The sequence below is a fragment of the Poecilia reticulata genome, linkage group LG4, assembly GCF_000633615.1.
Source record: "Poecilia reticulata strain Guanapo linkage group LG4, Guppy_female_1.0+MT, whole genome shotgun sequence".
Lineage (NCBI taxonomy): Eukaryota > Metazoa > Chordata > Actinopteri > Cyprinodontiformes > Poeciliidae > Poecilia > Poecilia reticulata.
In genome coordinates, this window is record NC_024334.1 from 21284371 (window position 1) to 21305424 (window position 21054).

General features: G+C 43.8%; 2 protein-coding genes across 3 annotated transcripts; one reads left to right on the forward strand and one right to left on the reverse strand.

The window, feature by feature from the left end:
- The first annotated feature begins 843 nt into the window (after positions 1-843).
- pfas (phosphoribosylformylglycinamidine synthase) lies at positions 844-16306 on the forward strand. 2 transcript variants are annotated; one of them, XM_008407306.2, is made up of 28 exons: positions 844-1044; positions 2800-2924; positions 3008-3143; positions 4066-4171; positions 4260-4458; positions 5325-5430; positions 5520-5660; positions 5755-5879; positions 5970-6098; positions 7452-7589; positions 8280-8408; positions 8530-8603; positions 8687-8843; positions 8923-8984; positions 10012-10173; positions 10298-10534; positions 10629-10859; positions 10988-11168; positions 12231-12314; positions 12476-12631; positions 12870-12989; positions 13752-13897; positions 13982-14189; positions 14640-14731; positions 14806-14920; positions 15003-15158; positions 15483-15623; positions 15776-16306. In XM_008407306.2, exons 2-28 carry the CDS (start codon positions 2804-2806, stop codon positions 16084-16086), a joined length of 3963 nt encoding a protein of 1320 aa, XP_008405528.1. In that variant the 5' UTR covers positions 844-1044; positions 2800-2803; the 3' UTR covers positions 16087-16306. The 2 variants fall into 2 exon arrangements, with proteins under 2 accessions (XP_008405528.1, XP_008405530.1); XM_008407308.1 differs by lacking the exons at positions 844-1044; positions 2800-2924; positions 3008-3143; positions 4066-4171 and adding an exon at positions 4601-4614 and having other exon boundaries at positions 4386-4458.
- A 31-nt stretch (positions 16307-16337) lies between these two features.
- LOC103463744 (E3 ubiquitin-protein ligase RNF170) lies at positions 16338-20827 on the reverse strand. Its single transcript, XM_008407304.2, has 6 exons — positions 20346-20827; positions 19809-19908; positions 19361-19469; positions 18166-18239; positions 17966-18076; positions 16338-17084 (listed from the first exon to the last, which is right to left on the reverse strand). Exons 1-6 carry the CDS (start codon positions 20456-20458, stop codon positions 16740-16742), a joined length of 852 nt encoding a protein of 283 aa, XP_008405526.1. The 5' UTR covers positions 20459-20827; the 3' UTR covers positions 16338-16739.
- Positions 20828-21054: the final 227 nt, after the last annotated feature.

Here is a 21054-nt window from a genome sequence, read left to right on the forward strand (position 1 = left end):
GCAAACCTGTCGAAGTCTATAGACAACAATTTTCAGCAGAAGTAGCAGATGATGCAGCAGGTCTGCAGGAAGCATCGTTGGAAATTGAAAAGTATTTTAAATGCAACATATCAATCTTTTGATAACAACTTGGCATGGGAAGAAAAATCTTTGGCAATTTAATCTGTCCGTTCCAGTCTGCCTTGCTCCTCTTTACAAACTGTTCCCATGAGCTGTGATGTTGCCAAACTTTTCATAAAATCCATGCAACGCTTTCTGCTAAAACCAGCCCTGCAGAATGCAATCACACGCATTTGAAGGAGGATTTTGAATAAAAGCATAATGTAAGTGGTGCTGAGTGGCTCAGTTGGTGGAGCATGCGCAGTCGCTAGTCCTCGACGCGGTTGTCCTGGGTTTGATTCCTGCCTGCCTCCAGTTTAATAAAGGCTACTTATGCCAAAAGCATAAGAAAAAAAGACATGACGCAAATAGAGAGTGAAAAAATATGGAAAGCCCAAATGGCTGTAGTCTAAGCACAATGAGCAGTTGCCTTATGCGATGTCACCCGAGGCAGATGCGTGTTGAAGCTTGTTTTATAGGACGTTAATTTGATTAATACTGTTTACAACAAAATAGCAGCAAAATGTATTGATTTGTTATGAAGGTTTAAAACTATGAAAGAAGTGAAGTTATGGAATAAGCATTTACGCAAAATGGAAAAATTAAAGTTTGATTCGACAGAATTTAGGCTTGTTGGCGTGAAGCTCATCTTTTTACAAAGGGTAGATAATGAGAGGCGCGGTGGTGAGGTGATGCATTCAAGGTCTTCCCAAATTGTCCGACATTCCATGTTGTTCTCCCTCAACGATCCCCAGCTGCGCATGCGTGATGCGGTCAGAGCGGCACACATGTGAGTGCTGATCTCCGTCCATCCTGCCCCCTGCCAGCCTGCGTTGCCGACCCATAAGCAGACAACTTCCAAGCTTTCGTTCAGGAAGACAAGTCTTGTCCAGATCTGCGGTGACTGTCTCAGCTTTTCATCCTAAACTAGTGAAGCTGCTGCACGTAAGTTAGCTTCCTGCTAACTCTCTGATCCATAGCTTTCAATCAGTAACTCCCCCCTTTCTGGATATATCAGTGGTGTTCATCTTCTTGCAGTCACTCTTGTACTGTTGCTAATTGCTAACCTCGCAGTTACCGTGAAGAAAGGGTGTGTGTGTGTGTGTGTGTGTGTGTGTGTGTGTGTGTGTGCGTGTGTGTGTGTGTGTGCTGAATGCATGCTTTATGCATTTTGCTGCATAAAGCTCCTGATTTATGCTCCCAGTGTTTGAATCATAACTGTGAGAGGAAGAACTGAAGTGAAAGAGGTTTGAAATGAGTAAATCTCTTGTTAGATAGGTTTTCCTCTAAAAGGAACTAAAAAAAACCATGTAAACATGCACTTTAGAAACAAACTGATGCTGCATTCAAAAAGATAAAACATTTTTCTTATTCAAAGCTAGAAAATCTGACTCAGTTCTTTGTTGTTGTTTTTTTGTCTTCACTCAATGCTGGCGATTCATCATAAACTTCTTGTTCCTTTCACTGAACGTAGAGGTTTATATATCTTTTTTTTGTTGTTGTCTTGCTAAAGAATGAATTTGAGTTTATCAGTCAAAGCATCTAAGGCAGAACAGAGGACAGTCCTGATCTGAGTTCACTCTCCAGATTAGGGGGGTTCAGTATCAGGGGTCGCCTTTTGTCAACATTTTATCTGTAGAAACCAAAGTTCTGCTCATCACCATGTTGTCTTTAACTATGCTGCTGAACTGGTCTTGATTTGAGGCAAACTTTGCGATTTATCAGTTTCACTTCAAAGTTTAGCTTAAAATTAATTTAAAAAAAAAGTAGATTTATTATTCAGAAATGATCTGTGCTTTCTTTATTGTCTAACTTGTTTTGAATTAGTTTATCAGTCTCTAATCTAAGGCTTAAAATGCACTGTGGAAAGTACATAAATTTAATTTGAAAAGTAAACTTTTCACATTTATGTATACTTGATTGTGATTGTCTGTTTTATGATTTAACACGTCGCAGCTTCGTTTGAAATCTGATTTGATTAAAACTATATAAGAAGTGACGTGAATACCCAAACTATTACAATAGTTATAGTTACCCAATAGTTTGGGTAACTACTGACAAAAAATAAATCTTTGAATAAAAATATGTTTCGGTTTCCAGAATTTCATGAGTTTTGGGTTAAAAAAAAATCTGAATAAAATTGTGAATTATTCAGATGTTTTAGTTAGTCGTCCTTTATCAGCTACAATAACTGAATTTACATGAGTCACAGCAACATTTAATTTCCCTTTGGGATTAATCAAGTATTTTTGAATTACATTTGAATTGGATTTAAACCTTGATTTGCCACAGCGGCTCTGTTTTAATTTTTGAACCACTGACAGAAAACCAACAGGTAAATCTGAACTCTCCCTGAAATCAAAAAGGGCCATTTCACCTCATTTAGGGTCTTTAGATGATCTTCGATCAACCATGTCTGGTTTGGTGACCAAGCTTGCATTTTTACAAATAAAGTAAAATTAAAAGCGATCGCTAGTTGAACTTTAAAGAATCTGTATTGAGCATAAATCTCTAGTAGAGCATAAATGAAGCGTACCTAAGTTGTGAGATGCTAACTTGAACATTGTGTTTTCAGCATCTTTGGAACATGCAGAAAATAATCTAAACATAAACTAGGTTTTTCTTTTTCTAAACTTGCTTCAAAAGTGGGATGCTTATCAGGCTCGTGCCTCATAAACTGGATTTCCTGCTCCTCCTCAGAAAAATGGCCATCCTGAGGTTCTACAGTGGCGAAGCTCTGATTGGACGAGCCTTGCAGAGGGCAGCGAAGCTCTTCCCTCACCTGTCCATCACGACCGAGCTGTGCTACAACGTGGAACTGACAGGTGAGATCACGCCGATGAACTCGCTCTGGGAACGGGGCGGCCTTCCACCTCACCCTAAATGCTCTTTCTGCTCTCTGCCGCAGGCTGCGAGCGTCTGGATGCGGAGCAGAAGGAGGTTCTCCTCTGGTTGTTTCGTCCTCCTCTGCAGGCAGAGCCGCTGTCTGACCAACCGAGGCTCACAGAGGGAAGCGGGGACAAACTCGTGGAGATCGGACCGAGGTGCTGCTCGTGACTTCTGCACACCGGAGGCTGGCATTTAATTAGCTTTAGTGTAACAGTGTACAGCAAAAAGAGATAACTAGTCTACATCCTCCAGAGGCCTGCTTTCTACGTCTGACTGAAGTTGCCATGAAGGAAGGTTGATTTGGCCGTATATTCAAGACCATTATTCTGTGAAGTGAGTTCACAGTTTATGCATTTTAACAAGGTCCTCACTGTGTTTTGGAAGAGAAGCAAGTCCACATAATCGCTGATTCTCCACTGAGTTTGCTCAAGAGGTGTAGGTTGTCTAATTTTTCCAATGTCAGATTACGCAGCTGCAACAAAAGCTAAATTTGTCTTGGGGCCTTTTCTCTACCAGCAGTGCTAATTAGCAAAGCCAGCATAGTTTTATAATTGGAATCTGGTCCCTAGGACAGAAAGTGTGAAGCCTCATTTCCACACACAGTCTCTGGTGTCCCATGGTCAGCAAAAAAACAAAAAAAAAGTTAGCTTAGCCCATATCTGACCTGTCGGTTTCATGTTGTAGCTCTGCTCATCGTTTTGTAACGAGGGACTTGGTGTACTGGTGAAAATGTATTCATTTATTCATGTAATAAGGCTGGAATATTCATCCGCTCCTTTTAGTGAATATTCATCAGAATGCAGGCCACTGAGGTGAGACACTTTGAACCTCAACGTGTGTTAAGTATGTCATAATGTGGTTTGCTTTAGAGGAATGACATGAGAATTTGTCAAAATGTTTAAAGTGGAAATGGACCAGTCAGGTATTTTCCTGGCCAACATGTCAAATATTGGTCAATATTGGTTATTGACCATAGCAGCCTTATTAATGCTGCCCATATTTCCATATATTTGCGACCCTAGAACATGGGCGTCGTTCCGAGTTGTGCGTCAGCTTTTTTTGTCTGTGTGTTTTCAGGTTGAACTTCTCTACTGCCTGGTCAACGAACGCCGTGTCCATCTGCCAGAGCGCCGGCCTCTCCAACGTCACGCGAGTGGAGCGGTCCCGCAGGTCTCTGATCAAGGTCGCTAACGGTGACACGGGAAGGTCACGATTCCATTTTACTCCTACTTATTTGTTTCTCTGAAGCGACCCGTCCGTCTCCTCGTCAGGCCAAGAACGGACGGAGCGCGGGCGAGCTCAGCGCAGACGTGAAAGAGCTGATCGAGTGTCTCCATGACAGCATGACGGAGTGCGTCTATCAACATCCCATCACCTCCTTCGCCGTGGAAACCGCGCCGCAGCCGGTGTTTGAGGTGGACGTCCTGGGGAAGGGCCGCGCCGCCTTGGAGACGGCAAACAGCGAGCTGGGTGAGGCTTTTTTGGCAACGCTGAGGTCTCCGCTGCTCTGTTTTTACCTCCACACACACCGAGTCTCTGGTGTTTATGCCCTGGTGTGATATCTCTCTCTCCTTCTCTCTCTTTCATCTCTTTCTTCATGCCCTCTTTCCAGTCTTGCAGCTCTCTGTAAGTACTCGGTGGAGGCCGTAACGTCACATGATGCATGACATTCCCACTTAGCTAGTTAAGTCACAAGACGATGAAGCCGCTGCTGATTATCTGGCATGTCTTGTTTCTGTGTGCCTCACTAATGTAGTGAAACCAGCAGACTGGTCTGCTTTATCAAACAGACCGAGCATGCTGGATATGGTGTGACTTGGGGAGCAATGCTGAAGATTTTGTGGTAAAACTGAAACATTCTGCGAAACGTATTCGCTTTTGTTAAACGTTTAAACATTTTGTCACAATGCAGTCGTGAACTTTGTGCGTTTTAGTGAGGTTTGAAATGATGGGCCACCACTGAGGAGGAGGGTGTAGAGATGCAGCTCTATGCTCTCTAAACACCTTCACTTGGCGCACAAATATGTTTTGCTATGAATTATGACAGATGTGTTATATCCAGTCACGTTCAGGGGATTAAAAGGCGTAAATCCAGCCAAACCCATTTGGTCATTTTATTTTGCTTTGCTGTGGAGGAAAACATGGTTTATATTGCGAGGATCATTTGATCAGATTACCAGTCATCGGACGCATCAGAGCTAGACTGTGTTGGGTTTAAGTGTTGGTGTGTGTCGGTGTGTGTCGGTGTGTTTGCTGTTTATCCTTTTTCTCTGAATCGGTTCATGCTGCCTGTTTTTGCCTTGGTTTTCACGCTGCTGTCTGTGTGCGTGCTGCAGGTCTGGCCTTTGACTCCTGGGACCTGGACTACTACACGTCCATGTTCCAGAGGATCAACAGGAACCCCACCAGCGTGGAGTGTTTCGACCTGGCTCAGTCCAACAGGTGGGGCGGAGGAATCAGCCGAGCATCCTCCTCGTTTTACGTTTTTGACTCTGTTCCCGTGTGTGTGTGTGTGTCCCTCTGCGTCCCAGCGAGCACAGCCGCCACTGGTTCTTCCACGGGCGGATGGTGATCGACGGGCAAGAGCAGCAGGCGACCCTCTTCAGCCTCATCATGGACACCCAGCGGCGCAGCAACCAGAACAACGTCATCAAGTTCTGCGACAACAGCAGGTGGCGTTGGGAGACGCTCGCTGGGCCACGGCCCAGCGAGCGTCATGGCCCCCGGCCCCGCCCGCTCTGTGAAACGTTTAATTTCTGTGTCCAGTGGCATCAGAGGCAGGGAGCTGCGGTGCATTTACCCAGCAGACCCCTCGGAGGCGAGCCCGTACGAGACGCGGCGCTCGGTGCGACACGTTATCTTCACCGCCGAGACGCACAACTTCCCGACCGGTCGGCGCTCGCTTCTCCCAATCAAAGTCACAAGTACCGACGCGGCTCTTGTTCAAAATAATGACGCTTAGCGAACTCTGAACCTTGCAGGTGTCGCGCCGTTCAGCGGTGCCACCACGGGGACCGGAGGTCGCATCAGAGATGTCCAAAGCGCCGGGCGAGGAGGGCACGTCGTCGCTGGGACTGCGGGATATTGCTTCGGAAACCTGCACATCCCAGGTAGCTCACTGCGCCATGGGAACCAGCTGCTCTAATGGTGGCAGGAAATAAACTTTTCTTTGTTTTGAACTTGATTTTTTGAGCTCTTTGAAAACCTTAAAGGGAAGAAAAAATTTCATAAAGTACATATGGATCTCCATATTTTAGGATATCATCAGAGAAAGGATGTTTATTGTAATGTAACGTCTGGACGTTCATGAGGAAGATTGTTGACTTGTTGTTAGTTGACCAGCAGATAGTTTTTGACATTCTGCACAATAAGTCACAAAATGTTATCTCTGACAGATAAACTAAGAGGAAGTTGAGTGGAAGGAAAAAGTGTGGTAGTGAGCGATTCACAAGGCTTGGACTTGAACATCAAGAACTGCTGTGTATGGTCATCCTTTTAGTTGGTGGTAGTAGTTACTTTTTTGAGAAATTTAATTTATTAATTTCATTATCTGGAAACTGTAACCATTAATATTCTCAGAAATAGTCAAATTATAATATCCTATGTGCAATAAATAAATATAAGTTAAGCTTTTCAACTTGAATTGGCTGAAATAAGCGAATATTTAGGTTTTATCTTATTTTCCTGAGATTCACCTATAATTCCAGAACAAAGGCCAGTGAAGTTGGTCAATAAGATCTGTAAATCATTTCTAAAGCATAGAGTTTAAACCAGAAGTTTACACACACCAAATAAAAACACAACCTTTTCATTTCTCACTATCTGAAGTTAAATTAGACTGGACTGCTCTTGTTAGTTAGAATGACCAAAATAATTTATCTTTCCTAAATGTCAGAGTAATGGCCTTGCAGCTTTACAAACCTAAGTGAGGGTGAAATGTTCATCCTGGAGAGGAAAAGTTCTCCAGTCAACCTTTCTCCAAACTAGACGTACGTTCGGGACGCACAATATATCGCGAGTATATCATCATTATAATACCACTGTGTGCAATATTCATATTGCAAAGGATTGTTTGGAGTGCAATAATTGTTAGCTAATACATCTTATGAAGTTAAATTTCTTACGCTAATGTAATATTTAGCCAGGTGGACAGAGTCTGGATACTAATGATGACCAAAACGCTAAAAGCCACAAAGTGACAGAAACACAGATGAGAAGTAGAGAAAAGAAGAAAATCTTGACTAAAAGAGACTGAACATATTTGTTGAGTCGCTTTTCTAATTCTCCATTTTTCCCCCCCAAATTCTGTAAGCCTTGTGTGGTCTGACCTTGTGCTAGACTTGCTGGTGTTCCCACCTGCAAGAGGAACAAAAGTAAATTATAGTAATTTAGGAAAACTAGTCTTAAAATAATTCATAAAATCATTTCAGTTTCAATACTTTACTCTCTGTCCTCGCCTGCAGGCTACTGTCTCCCTTGGGAGCAGGAAGGTGAGGGCTGGGAGTATCCGTCCAGCTTTGCCCCTCCGCTGCAGGTTGCCATCGAAGCCAGCGACGGAGCTTCAGACTACGGCAACAAGTTTGGAGAACCTGTCCTCTCAGGTGAGAGAAGACGGTTTGTTCTTTAAGTTTGAGTTAATTCACACAACTCGGGTTATAAACGGCGTAAAACTAGTATGTTTAATATAAATAACCACTCACTCAAAGGTTCTATTAGAGTAAAAAACACTCCAATCGATTATCTAATAACATCCGCTTAGACAAGGGGTGGGCAATCCTGGTCCTGGAGGGCCGGTCTCATGCAACTCTTAGACGTCTCCCTGGTCCAACACACTTGAATCCAACAGCTGAATCACCTCCTACGTCCAGTCAGGTTCTCCACAGTCCTGCTAACGACCTCATTATTTGACTCAAGAGTGTTGAAGTAGAGACATCTAAAAGTTGCAGGAGTCCAGCCCTCGAGGCCTGGAGTTGCCCACCCCTGGCTTAGACCGTCTTTCAGTGCTGTAGTTTGGCCTCCGTCCAGCAGAGGACACAATTTTGGTTGACTCTCTTGATGCACTGTGGGGTTTTTTTTTTTTAAACGGCTGCTTATCAATTGTTAGTTGATCAATAAGATCCGTCAACTTTACATTAATTCATTAATCGAGATTCTGCACTGCTGTCTGCAATAATATTTAATATTTGTACTGAGGATGTTGGGGGTTGTCATTCCAACATTTCAGGAGATATTTCATGAACTTATATGTCAGTAGGATGTTTGGTTACTATTATCTTAGAGTCTTCTTCTAGGTTTTGCCCGTTCCTTTGGCATGCGGTTGGCTAACGGAGAGCGGCGGGAATGGATCAAGCCCATCATGTTCAGCGGCGGTCTTGGATCGATCGAGGACGACTACGTGAAGAAAGAGGAGGCAGAAGCCGGTAATGTCCGACAGTCTTCGTGAACTCAAGCAATCGATTCTGCAGCTATATTTACAACGCGCAACGATCAGTGAGTCACTCCGTCTCCCGTTGCTCCTCTTCTTCGGCTGTTTGCAATCAGGGATGGAGGTGGTGAAGATCGGCGGGCCGGTGTATCGGATCGGCGTGGGAGGAGGAGCGGCCTCTTCTGTTCAAGTGCGAACCCCGGACAGGCTGGCAGCGTGCTTGCGTGACGCTGATGATTTTTTTGCAACGAGGAAACCATTTTCTTACTGCAGGTGCAAGGAGACAACTGCAGCGAGAGGGACCTGGGAGCGGTCCAGAGGGGAGACGCTGAGATGGAGCAGAAGATGAACCGCGCTCTCAGGGCATGCCTGGAAAGGAGCAACGGCAACCCCATCTGCAGCATCCACGATCAGGGAGCAGGAGGAAATGGTTCGAGCTTTGTGGAGTTTGAAAGCATTTGAAACTTTGAAATGAGAGGCCGAGCGCTGACGCATGCTCTCGTCTTAAGGTAATGTTCTGAAGGAGCTCAGCGAGCCAGCCGGCGCTGTGATCCACTGCAGTAAATTCAAGGTAATTGGCACAAACATCTCAACTTTTGCTCAGCTTTGCACATGAATGCAGTTATTTTGCACGAAAGCTGCACCAAGAAATCGGTCGGCCACTGGCTTTCAGGACCGTCCGGTCGGAAACTCACAAGGTGGGTCAGTGAACACGCAGTGCCAAAGCTCTGCCAGGTCGTGGTGACGACAACACTCTTTAGTGTACACGCTGTTACTGAAGGAACACCTAGAGGTAGTCATTTTCAATATCAGTGAGGTGCTTGAAGTAAAGCTAGAGGAAGGAAAGAAATGATACGTTTTCAGGTCTAACATTTTGTGGTTTATCTAGCCTGCAGGAAAGATCAAGACTTGAAGCAGATAACAGGAAGGCTCAGTGGAATACGGTTTGCTTACTTTCATTTAACTGATTTTTTAACAACTCTGTCCTGAAACATTCTGGATTTAAAGAGCCTTTCAAAAATGTCAGAGTTAAACTGTCGACATTCTCAAGGAACACACACACTCTGCTGTTTCAGTAAGGCTGGCTGTGCTAATCGCTATTGTAAGGTGCTAACCACAGTCTTAGCTTGTTGTGCATATGTGTAAATACTAGAAAGGATTGATAATGACAAGACCACCAGAAAAAATCTTCCTACACTATATTCTTAAATTTGAATAAGAAATATCAAAACTATGGAGAGAGAAAAGTGCCAAATTATAAATAATTAATGGCTCAATTAATAAAATGTGTAATTTAAAAAAAAACTTGACATAAATATAAAACTATTTTTTCTGAGCCTTAATTATATGTAATGATTTCATTTTTCAGTTTTAAAAAATGAAATAATTTAATGAGTTATTTATTTATTTATTGTAATCTGGCTCTTTTCATTCTCAACACAAAACCACATCACAAAAACCAACCACTGAAATACAGAGACACAAAATGCAGGGAAAAGATTATCGTTTGCAACTTTTCTCTTTAAGTGCAATTAGTTTTATCTTGGTTTAATTGCATCATTCCCCTCTTTTTTTTTTTTTTTTCTGTATGTGTGCAGAAAGGCGACCCCACGCTGAGCGTTTTGGAGCTGTGGGGAGCCGAGTACCAGGAGAGCAACGCTCTGCTGCTTCGCCCGTCAGACAAGTCGTACCTGGAGAGGGTTTGTCAGCGGGAAAAGTGTCCTGTTGACTTTGTGGGACTCATCACAGGCGACGGAAAGGCATGCTTCATAACTTTTTTGTCCACTGTGGCGTTAAAACTTAGCGGAAAATTGTACCGGGATGGCAGCAGCTTGTTTATCTTCATGAGTGTGTTTTATTTATTTATTTATTTTTTCCACACAGATCGTTCTGGTTGATGACGAGGGAAGCGATGGCGATCGGGCAGATGGGGTCCGCCATCCGGTTGACCTGCAGCTGGAGTGGGTTCTGGGCAAGATGCCGCAGAAAGAGTTTCGGATGGAGCGCCTGGCCCCCACCCTTCTGCCCCTGAGTCTTCCTGCTGAGCTGACGGTCAAAGACGCCCTGCAGCGGGTTTTACGTTTGCCTGCTGTGGCGTCTAAACGCTACCTGACCAATAAGGTGGTTTCTTTTGTTAAAATAGTTATTTATGTATATTTTTTATTGGTCCAACATTTTGTGACTCTATCTCCACTTTGCTACCTCCCTCTTTTAGGTGGATCGCTCTGTGACTGGCCTGGTTGCCCAGCAACAGTGCGTCGGCCCTCTTCACACCCCTCTGGCCGACGTGGCGGTCGTGGCTCTGTCACCGTTCGGCCTGCAGGGGGCGGCCACGGCCATTGGGGAGCAGCCGGTCAAAGGCCTGGTTTGTCCAGCGGCGGGGGCCCGGATGGCTGTCGGAGAGGCTCTCACCAACCTGCTGTTTGCCAGAGTCACGGCTCTGAAGGTGAGCTCACCGAATACCAGCAAACATGTTGTGGAGCTGAAAGAAATCGCAAACCCCCCTTTCAGTCCCGACTGATGCGACAACTTTTCGGTTTCTGAGATATTTCAAGTTTCCGTGCCACATTTCAGGACGTGAAGTGCAGTGGGAACTGGATGTGGGCCGCCAAACTGCCCGGCGAGGGGGCGTGTCTGTGGGACGCCTGCAAGGCCATGTGTGAGGTCATGGGTCAGCTGGGCGTGGCCATCGACGGGGGCAAGGACTCTCTGAGCATGGCGGCCAGAGTGGGAACAGAGACTGTCAAAGCGCCAGGTACCCACACTTCAGTGCAAGAAGATCCACATCTGGTTTATGGAAGCTCATGTAGGCTCGGCACTGTATAAACATTTGAGCATCAATCATCATCATTTACGTTCCTCACCGTTATTTATGCACCACAGAATTTGCAACGAGAATTTTCTTACAGATTTTAAAAGGACAACATCGCAAGAAGAAAAAGATTTAACCTAAAGCTTCACACACAAATAAAGTCGGGATTTTGATCTATTTTCCAAAAGTAAACATAAACCTCATGTTTTAAGAGTGAGGAGTAGCAAAACGAATCCAACAGTACAGTACAATAGTAAACTCTGTTAAAAAACATAAAATCTGTGTGCTTTTACACAGTATTTTTGCATAGATTTTATAGCAAATATCTTAGTGCACTGGATGCAAGACAAAACTAACTTACAAGTAACTCTTCAGCAACATATAGGTGCTTGTTTTAAGTCAATAATTTCTTTATTGATGGAAAAGTACTAGTTCCACTAGCAGATTTTTTTTCACTTAAAACACAGAAAAATCAGTGTAAAGTCTGGCAGTGGAGCTAGAACTTCTTTAAAAATCAAAATTAGTATTACAATGGCCGAGTTCCTGAGAAACCCTCGGCTCATTCACTGCTGTCTGAAAGGTTTTCCTGTCTCAGATGCTAAAAGTCCGAATTTTTATTTTTTATTTTGTATCAGCCGTCCTTTTGTATACATGTGCAAGTTTTTTATTTCCTCTTTGAATCATCCATAGCGGTCAACCTTGGGCAGTCAATTCTATTTTTAAGCAGTCAGCCCTTCTACCCTTTAAATGAAATATAACCTGAAATCAATACATCACTTGAAATCGTGTGCTGCTGAATAACATTTTTGCTCCGTCATGAACTAATAACCCTTCATCTGCTCAGCCTCATGGCCAGAATGAAATGTGTCCCAAAAAAAAAAAAAAAAAAAAAACGGCCGGGAAAACTCCTGTAAAGTCCTGCCTCTGCACGTTTCATCCTGTGTTTTTGTCTGTGTACTCATAATGTATGAGTTTCTGAATTTAACAGGATTTAATCTGCTCCAGGCGCTCTGGTTATTTCTGCGTATGCCGTTTGCCCCGACATCACAGCCACAGTGACGCCGGATCTCGAGGATCCAGATGGGAAAGGTGCGATGTGCCGCCAGAAACAAAGGACGAATCCATCACTCTGATTGGTTGAAAGCAGGATTTTGACCTGAATTGACCATAAGCCACACTTTCCACACCATCACAGTGTTTGTTTTGTGTGTTTTTTAATTTTTTTAATTTATTTTTTTATGCCCCTCTAGGCGTGCTGTTGTGGGTCCCAGTCAGTCCAGGTCGCCACCGTCTCGGCGGCTCTGCCCTGGCTCAGTGCTACAACCAGCTGGGGGACGTTTGTCCTGACCTGGACCGGCCTGAGTTCCTGAGCGCCTGCTTCACCACCACCCAGAAGCTCATAGAGGGTCAGTCTGCCAACACATTCTAACTTTTAAATACCCAGATGAACACATCCCACAACTCTTCCTTCATTAGCTATAATCGTACCATGATAACACTGCCCCCTGCTGGTGTGGTTGTTTATTTCAGCACACAAAAAGCTGCCATTGATTTCCATCAGTGGTTTTTAGAAGGCAGAGTATCAGTTTTGTTTTATTATTACAAAGCTGAAGTTTTTGGGGGGTTTTTTTTCTCTTCGCTCAGATCGTCTGCTCAGCGCAGGACATGACATCAGCGATGGAGGCCTCATTTCCTGCCTGCTGGAGATGGCTTTTGCTGGGAACCGCGGGTTTGACGTTGAGCTCTCTTCAGACGGATCTGGAGGTGAATGAGTGGATTTGTTCTGCTTCTCTGTCATAAAGCATTCAGCCTCTTCAGGTCCTTATGCTGCTGAGTCCTTTTACAGGCGCTCATCATCAAAACAGTGAGAAATCTCTTCATTTTTACACAGGCATTAGAGGTATTCGTCTTAAAAACTTGAATTAAATGCCACCAACTTCCTCACAGATACTATTGTAAGAAAATCAGATCAGGTTTTATAAGAAGCGCAAATATGATTCTTGCTCTTTCCTTTGGATGCTGCAACATTTCTGATGCAAATAGACTAAAATCCACATGTTTCTATAACTATTAACTACTCAAACATTCTAAATCCTAAACTACTTTTTAAGGGAATTATTGAGTTTTATTAAAATTAATTCCTTTCAATATCAGGTAAAATTTTGAGGCTTTTGTTTTTGTTCAGACTTGAGCAAATTTGAGGTTTAACGCAGATATTTATTCTAATATTTCTACTTAGATTTAAACTACTTCAGCAGCTTTTGCATGAAATTGTTTCCATTCAATAATTTTTTCAATACAACCTATATTGCAGATCCTTAAAAAGTACATAAAATTAAGACCTTATTAGATTCCCTTTTTTAAAAAAAAGTATGTTTGCCTTAAATGCGTTAACCACTGGCCCTAAATTTTGATTAAACCTGCAGACACCCTGTGCAGGTTTTTCTGCTGCAACCTGCTCACAGTATTTACTCTGCCTCCGCTCCTTTACTCAGTATACTGTGCTGCTCCCTGTTTTCTGTGCAGTGATGGAGCTGCTGTTCAGCGAGGAGCTGGGTTTGGTTCTGGAGGTTTCTCAGACTGACCTGGAAGCCGTTTGTCAGAGATACAGGGATGGAGGCCTGCGGTGCCATCGCATCGGCAGAACCTGCGGCTTCGGACCAGAGGCTACGGTGAGACGTCTGCAGAGCATGGCCGAGACCCTCTTCTGTTCACACTGATTGATACTCTGATGCCCCCTCCCCGTCGGCTCCCAGGTCAGGGTCCGGGTGGACGGACAGGAGGTGCTGTCCGAGTCGCTGCCCGACCTCAGGGCCGTTTGGGAGGCAACAAGCTTCCAACTGGAGCGCCTCCAAGCCGACGAGCTGTGCGTGAAGCAGGAGGAGGAAGGGCTTTCCAAGAGGACGCAACCTTACTTTAAGCTGACCTTTGACCCCTCTGAAACTCCCAACATACGACAGCTTGGTAAGACCAAGATTATATTATATATAAGATTATATTGGTGTTGTGAAATATTAACTTGCAAAATATTTACATGCGTCAAACTTTTGATATTGTGTCATGTTACAATCACAAATTACAATGTTTTTTTTACTTTTGTTTTAGAGATTTTCTATGATAGACCAACAGAATATAGAGCATAACGGTGGGATGGAAGAAAAACCCTGTGCTGCAAAAACACAAAATCTTACAATGTCTTATTTCACAGCTTTTTACAAATAAAAATCAAACATTTTGTATTGATCTATTACTCTGTATCCCTCAAAACCACATTAAAATTAATGGTTCTAATGTGAGGAAATATTGAAAAGCTGAAGGGGTAAAAGGACATATTTGTAAGTTTCCATATTTCATGGTAAAGTAATCCCAAAATTAACTTTACTGAGTCAGTAATGTCTGCTTTTCTTCCTTCAGCTGCAGGTTTGCCACGCGTCGCCGTGGTCAGAGAGGAGGGCAGCAACGGAGACAGAGAGATGTCCGTGTCTCTGTTCATGGCGGGCTTTGAGGTCGATGACAAACGCCTCGCAGTCATGTGCATGCGCGTTCACTTCCTGGTTTAAATGTAACCCTGGTTGTGCAGGTTTGGGACGTCACCATGCAGGACCTCTGCTCCGGATCCGTCACCCTCCAACCTTTCAAGGCGGTCGTGTTCGTCGGAGGATTCAGCTACGCAGACGTCCTGGGATCAGCCAAAGGTGAACCGTGAAGCGATGCTTCATGACAGGATGCCTTCAGGTGCAGGGTTCCTCCTACTAGCAGTTTCTTTCTTTTCTTCAGGCTGGGCTGCCACTGTGGCCTACAACCCCAAGGCTAAAGCTGAATTTGAGCGATTTCAGCGGAGGAAAGACACCTTGAGTCTGGGAGTGTGCAACGGCTGCCAGCTACTCGCCCTGCTGGGCTGGGTGGGAGAGGGGGAGGGAGAGGAAGGAGCAGGTGAGATCAGACCAGAACACTAACGAACAAAGAATATTCACACTGCCTCGGATCCGAATGTAGGAGCTCAGAAATGTCTTATTCAGCGACAGAAAAAAAATCCAACTATTTTAGGGCTAAAACTAACGATTGTTTCAGCCCTTAGGTTTTTGAGAAAATAGCCGCTTGTCAGTTCATTGTTAGTTGACCGATAAGATCAACCATCTTTAGATTAACTCACTAATCGATGACTTGCATGCCAATTAGATTAGGCTGCTTAGAAATCCTATTACTTTACTTCTTTCTCCCATTTTGTTTTTGTCAAAATGTTTTATTTTTGATTAGATTCTGAAGTGGTGCTGACCCACAATCGGTCTGGCCGGTTTGAGTCGCGTTTTGTGAGCGTTGGGATCCAGAGGTCGCCGTCCATCTGGCTGAGAGGCATGGAGGGCTCTGCGCTGGGAGTCTGGGTCGCTCATGGAGAAGGTAAAAACTCTGAGCCTCATCGGATCCTTTGGATTCGTACAGCGGTTAAAATAAAAATCAGGTTTTTACATATTTGCTTCGTGAACAGCTCTTCTCGCTAGTAGGTTCAGAGTCAGCAGCCATGTTTGACGTTTGTCCGCTCCGTCCTGCAGGTCTAATGCGATTCCGCAGCCCGCGGGCCCAAGACCTCATCACCTCCTCTGGTCTCGCCCCTGTCCGTTACCTTGACGATCAGGGCTCCCCCACAGAGGAGTACCCTCTGAACCCTAACGGCTCCCCTCAGGGCATTGCAGGCCTGTGCTCCAGGGACGGGAGGCACCTGGCTATGATGCCCCACCCGGAGCGCTGCACCCTGGGCTGGCAGTGGCCCTGGGCCCCCAGGGACCTTCGGCCTGCGCTCTCACCCTCGCCCTGGCTGCGCATGTTCAGGAACGCAGCCGCCTGGTGCAGCAACGCAAATTAATGTGATTCTAGTGCTGGTCAAGTATTACAGGATTCAACTTTCACTTTCTGCTACACATGTCTGTGTTTTTATTGCACAGTTTTTGATGTTAGAGACATTTAAGAACTGAGATGTTTACATGTTGAATCATCTGACACTAATAATGTTTGTTGGAATGATCAGCTGCATCCTTGAAACATTTTAAAGTAATCTTCATAATGAATTTGTTTAAAAAAAAAAAGGTTTTCTGGGACTTGAATAAAGATGAATGGTACAGTACAATAAATAATCTTTATTTTAACCATAAAAACAACTTCATACAATGTCACATATGTACAGGGAAAACATCACAGTACTGGCATGACAGCTGTCGTCTGCAACCTGCTACATTTACAGGTTAAGCTTTAAAGGATGAGATTTAAAAAGTCTTCTCCAATATTGCGGCAACTTATTGACGCTCAGGTGCGACAGCCGAACCGCCACACTGCATTTGAATGCATCACAGTTGCATAAGCTCTGTAAACGCTCGACAAGCAGGCCTGGAGTCCACAGTGTGAGGGGATCAATGGCGTCCAGCTCTTGTCAATATTCTCTCATCTGCTCATCCAACGAGGCAGAGAGCAGAAATCCAATCAAAGTCCATTTCAAACGTCTTGCGGTCGAGCAGCATAGAACTACAGCGAACTCCCCATGACTTCTTGTGAGGTCGATCTGTTTGGAGAGTGTCGTCCGCCGTCTGGTGCAATTTGCTGGTTGACGTTAATGACGCAAAGGAGCAGCAGAACGACCACCACCAGGTCGTCCAGAACCCCCAGCAGTCCGCAAAGAGAGGGGTCCGTTTCCAGGGGGGTCGACGACGGCGCAGGGTCGACGGAGGGGGAGGAGGAGATGGACACCACAGTGCCCACGCAGCACAGGGCCACCCTGAAGAGGAAGAGCCAGACGAGGCTTCCCATGGTGCCGAGGCCACGAGCCAGTAACTGCAGAAGAAGTGGAGCATCGCAGAGGTAGTCTGTCACCTGGAGGGGGCGCAACAAAGGTCAAGTCAGACCGGAAGACATGTCGGAGGGTTTCACACAGGAAAAAAAAAAGGCATAAGGGAGAAAATCTAAAGTTTAACCCAATCCATGTGGTGTTCTGTTCTGATCAGATGAGATCAAAATTATATATATATTTTTTTTGCACAGATTTAAAAAGCTAGAAAATGGATGGAGCTAAAAACAGGGACATTGATCTAAGTGACGTTATCCCTCCACCTTCTTCAAATCAAACTAATGGTGCCAAACGTTTGTGTGGCAAAAACCTTCATTAGCTACTATCATTTTAAAGATATTAATGAACATTTCCAGAGGTCATCAAAGGTCAACCAGCACATTGACATCAACTAAATAAATAAAAAATAAAAAAAACTGCTACAAAAGTTTAGCTGCACAAACCTGTGCAAACATAGCACTGTTAATTTATGCCAATTTTGGGAGGGGGGCAACTTCTTTCTGGTCCTGAATGCATCGTCTCCACATAGTTATGACATCATTACACTGTGAGGGTGCTTTTCTGAAAAAAATTTTTTCAAAGGGACTGCAAGTGTATCTGCTTCTATTTCACTAATCTGCCATGCTCCCATCCTCCAAGAAGCCCATTTCTATTTCCTAACAACGATATGTGAAGGAGAAGAGCCTTCTGGGAAGACAATTACCTTCTGCCTCTGCCTTTGTCAAGTGTTAACAAGGTCCTCTTTCGTCTGCCTTTTTTTTTTTTGTATTAAATAAAACTTTGAGGTTGCATAAGAGGTGGTCTCATTACCGAACCCGTTGTGTGCAAATGTAATGAATCTCATCTCAATCTCGACTGATTTTGCATTCATCGCTGTGAAAGGAGTCGTCGATGTGCAAACACTGACCCTTCGCGGGGCTCCAGAGTAGCGTTTGTTGTAGTCCGTGATTTCCCCGAGAACCTTCTTGGACTGTTGATCTGATCGGCTCTCCTTAAACAGGTTGCACAGCACGTTGACCTGAAAGAATAAAAGGCTGCTTTTTATCACAGGTCTGACGCTCGCCACACAGCTCGTGATTAACGGTAAATCTGTTAACGTCAGTCTACCTTCTGTCTGCAGAGGGGACAGCTGACCGCGTCCAGCCAGGAGCCATGTCTCCAGTAGGTGAGCAGACAGTTAGCTGCGGAAACAAACACGACGTTTTAACACATTTGTCTCAAATTGTCAGTTGATTAAACAAGGTTTCAGTTTTTTTAATATCTGTGGAGAGTCTAGACGGGCGTTAACGGTGAACGTGGGGGGAGAGCATGTGTTTTGTAATCAGTAGCTGATAGTATCAAGGTTAAACAGGAGTGGGTTTATGTCATAAATGCTATCACTATCCAGAGGCAAAGATTTCTAAATATAGAAGCCAAACGATTTCTTTCCCAGCAGGACACGAGAAACGGTGATAAAAGCAAAAGCCTGGCTGAAGTTTTTAAAGCTCTCTGGTTGAAGTTCACTCAGAGAGCCGACCCGTCTTCACTCATCTCCTCACTGCACAAACGTATTTATTAGGACTTGATTAACAATATTTTTCCAGTTTTTGTTCTTCAAGTGAAGATTAACTGTTAACTTCTGTGCATCAATAAACCACAATCAGGGCCCCTACAGCTGCTGTACGCCGACTCTGAATCGCTTGTTGACCAGCGATATGCTGTGCTCAGCTCAAGTATTCACACATGAACTTATTCACCTTTACAACATCAAACTTTTATGCATTTCACTGGGAAATGTATGATAGACTATCAGAAAGTAGCGCATAACTGTGAAGTGGAAAGAAAAAAAAATTTATAGACTTGCCCATTATCATTTGCAACATGGATCAGAGTGACTTTGAAGAGGTCCTTCTAACTCATGAATATATTTTTATTAAATCATTCTGGCTTTAGAGACATTGTCCTGCCGGAAAATGAACCTCAGCTCCAGAACAACAGCTTCACAAATCGGTCTGTATCCCTACAGCATCACACAGCCACAAATTATATTTTCAGGATGATGTGCAGCGCTTGCGTTCAACCATATATGAAGTTTCCCATGTGCATAAAGAATATTTAGTTTTGGTTTTATCTCATGCAGATTTTTATTTCCATACAATAAAAAACTTTATTTCCCCCCTCACTTTTAGTTATGCACAACTTTGCGTTTGTCTGTCACTTAAAATTCCAATAAAATACATTGAAGTTTGAAGTTATAATATGAGAAAATGTTTAGTGTAAAAGAGTGGATGGGTCACATTGTGTGTGTTTTTTGATCTCGTACCACAGAATAAATGGCCGCAGTTGGTCTGGACTGGGAATGTGGCCGTCTGCAGGCACACTGGGCAGTGGGAGTCTCTCGAGCTCATGGATGGACGAGACTGCGTTGATTCCTAAAGAGAGACACACGTAAGGAAATTACAAAAAAACAAAAAAAAAAACAACAACAAATGTATAAAAGCATATAGAAGAGAATTGGGAAATCCTCTGAACAAGTGCAGTGGGTTTTGTCTTGAGTCATGAAACGCTTCCAGAGACTGTGTTTAGTTAAGGTTTAATAAGCTCATATGAGGAGATGCGTGATTGTTACAGGCTCTGTTTGGCAACAACTCCCTGACGCTGATTACAGCCCCTAATAAAAGTTATGATTATTATAGGGACAATGGATGGCATGATGATAATCACGTACTGAAGAACCTGCAGCTGTGGCTGTGTGTAACCGTGACACTCACCTTATGGCAGCTTGCATGCATTGTTAGCCGCTTGTTTTGTGCAGGTCGAAGCTGTGGATGATCCTGACCCCCTTGATCTTCAGGGTGCAGATGGAGCAGTCTGCAACATATGACATAAATGTGTCATAAACATGAGCTCTTATAGCCGTTAGTGGTGAGATACTGACACATCACTACTGACTTGAGCTTGATAAGAGTGATTAAGCTCGAATCTTCTGATTGTGGGTCACACTCATATTGATGCTCTGCAGTCTGACAGCATTTAAAGGTTACATTTATAAAATTAAATAGGCTAACATTGGCACCCAAAGTGTATTTTTTACACATCTTTCATTTGACAGTTTTAAGCAGCACGTATAAAGTGCAACCACAATGAACAGGATTGACATTAAATGATAAACGACTCAGAAAAACCTCTAAAAATGTCCTAAATAAATCCCATAACTTTCCATTTCTACACATATGAATTAATTCAGACATTTTGGGAAGAGCAATTTGGAGTCTTTGTTTCAGAAAACATGAGGAAGTGCGACGTACCTGGACTGAGACGTGCGCAGCAAGGTCGCGGTTCTCGTAAAAGCAGACGTGTTCAGCAGAGAAAGGTACAGTCTCCGTTTCCTAGCGGGAAGTGAAGTGCTGCCTGACAGCATTGCAGCAGATAATAAACCCCAGCTGCTCGTCAATGATTAACTTCACCCTCCAATATCAGACGGAGGCCTTTGGTTTAAAGGTAGCGCTGCAGGTCAATGAGACTTTAGACGAGCTACAGCAAAGGCGGCGTTTAATTTAGTTTAAATCGGACTGTGATTATTAGCGTTTGTAGTTTAAACAAGTAATGAACATGTATCCCCTTTTACTCTGGTCACTGATGGGCAGTTTGGGTCATATGATCAGTGAGATACGTTTCCTCCCATGCTTTGTTTGGTGGGTAGGATCTGAATTAGTCAATCATTTACTTTTCGTGTGCTCTGGCAAACCTTCTCCACGCAATATTTCACTCACCACGAACATCTGGTTATGAAATCCGTGAAGCAGGCACCAGCAATTATGGAATTTACCAGGGAATTTAAACTAAAGACATCAAAATGATCTTAATTACTACTTTAGGTTGCTAACAGACCCATGCAGGCGTTTAAAAGTTTAAAGCATTAAAACACCGGTCCAGATTGAAATCAAGGTCCAATTTTAATTTACACAAAGTATGAAAAAAACAGTTTCAGAGAAAGTCGAGACATTTGCTTCAGAT

What these genes read in the sequence shown, in the direction of transcription:
- pfas (XM_008407306.2), top strand. Translation starts at nt 2,804, where the DNA reads ATGGCCATCCTGAGGTTCTACAGTGGCGAAGCTCTGATTGGACGAGCC. An exon ending in AAGTTCTGCGACAACAGCAG is followed by an intron (nt 5,661 to 5,754) that starts GTGGCGTTGGGA and finishes TTCTGTGTCCAG; the next exon opens with TGGCATCAGAGGCAGGGAGC. An exon ending in AACGCTACCTGACCAATAAG is followed by an intron (nt 10,535 to 10,628) that starts GTGGTTTCTTTT and finishes TCCCTCTTTTAG; the next exon opens with GTGGATCGCTCTGTGACTGG.
- LOC103463744 (XM_008407304.2), bottom strand. Translation starts at nt 20,458, where the DNA reads ATGCTGTCAGGCAGCACTTCACTTCCCGCTAGGAAACGGAGACTGTAC. An exon ending in CTGCGCACGTCTCAGTCCAG is followed by an intron (nt 19,909 to 20,345) that starts GTACGTCGCACT and finishes CATATGTTGCAG; the next exon opens with ACTGCTCCATCTGCACCCTG. An exon ending in TGCATGCAAGCTGCCATAAG is followed by an intron (nt 19,470 to 19,808) that starts GTGAGTGTCACG and finishes GTCTCTCTTTAG; the next exon opens with GAATCAACGCAGTCTCGTCC.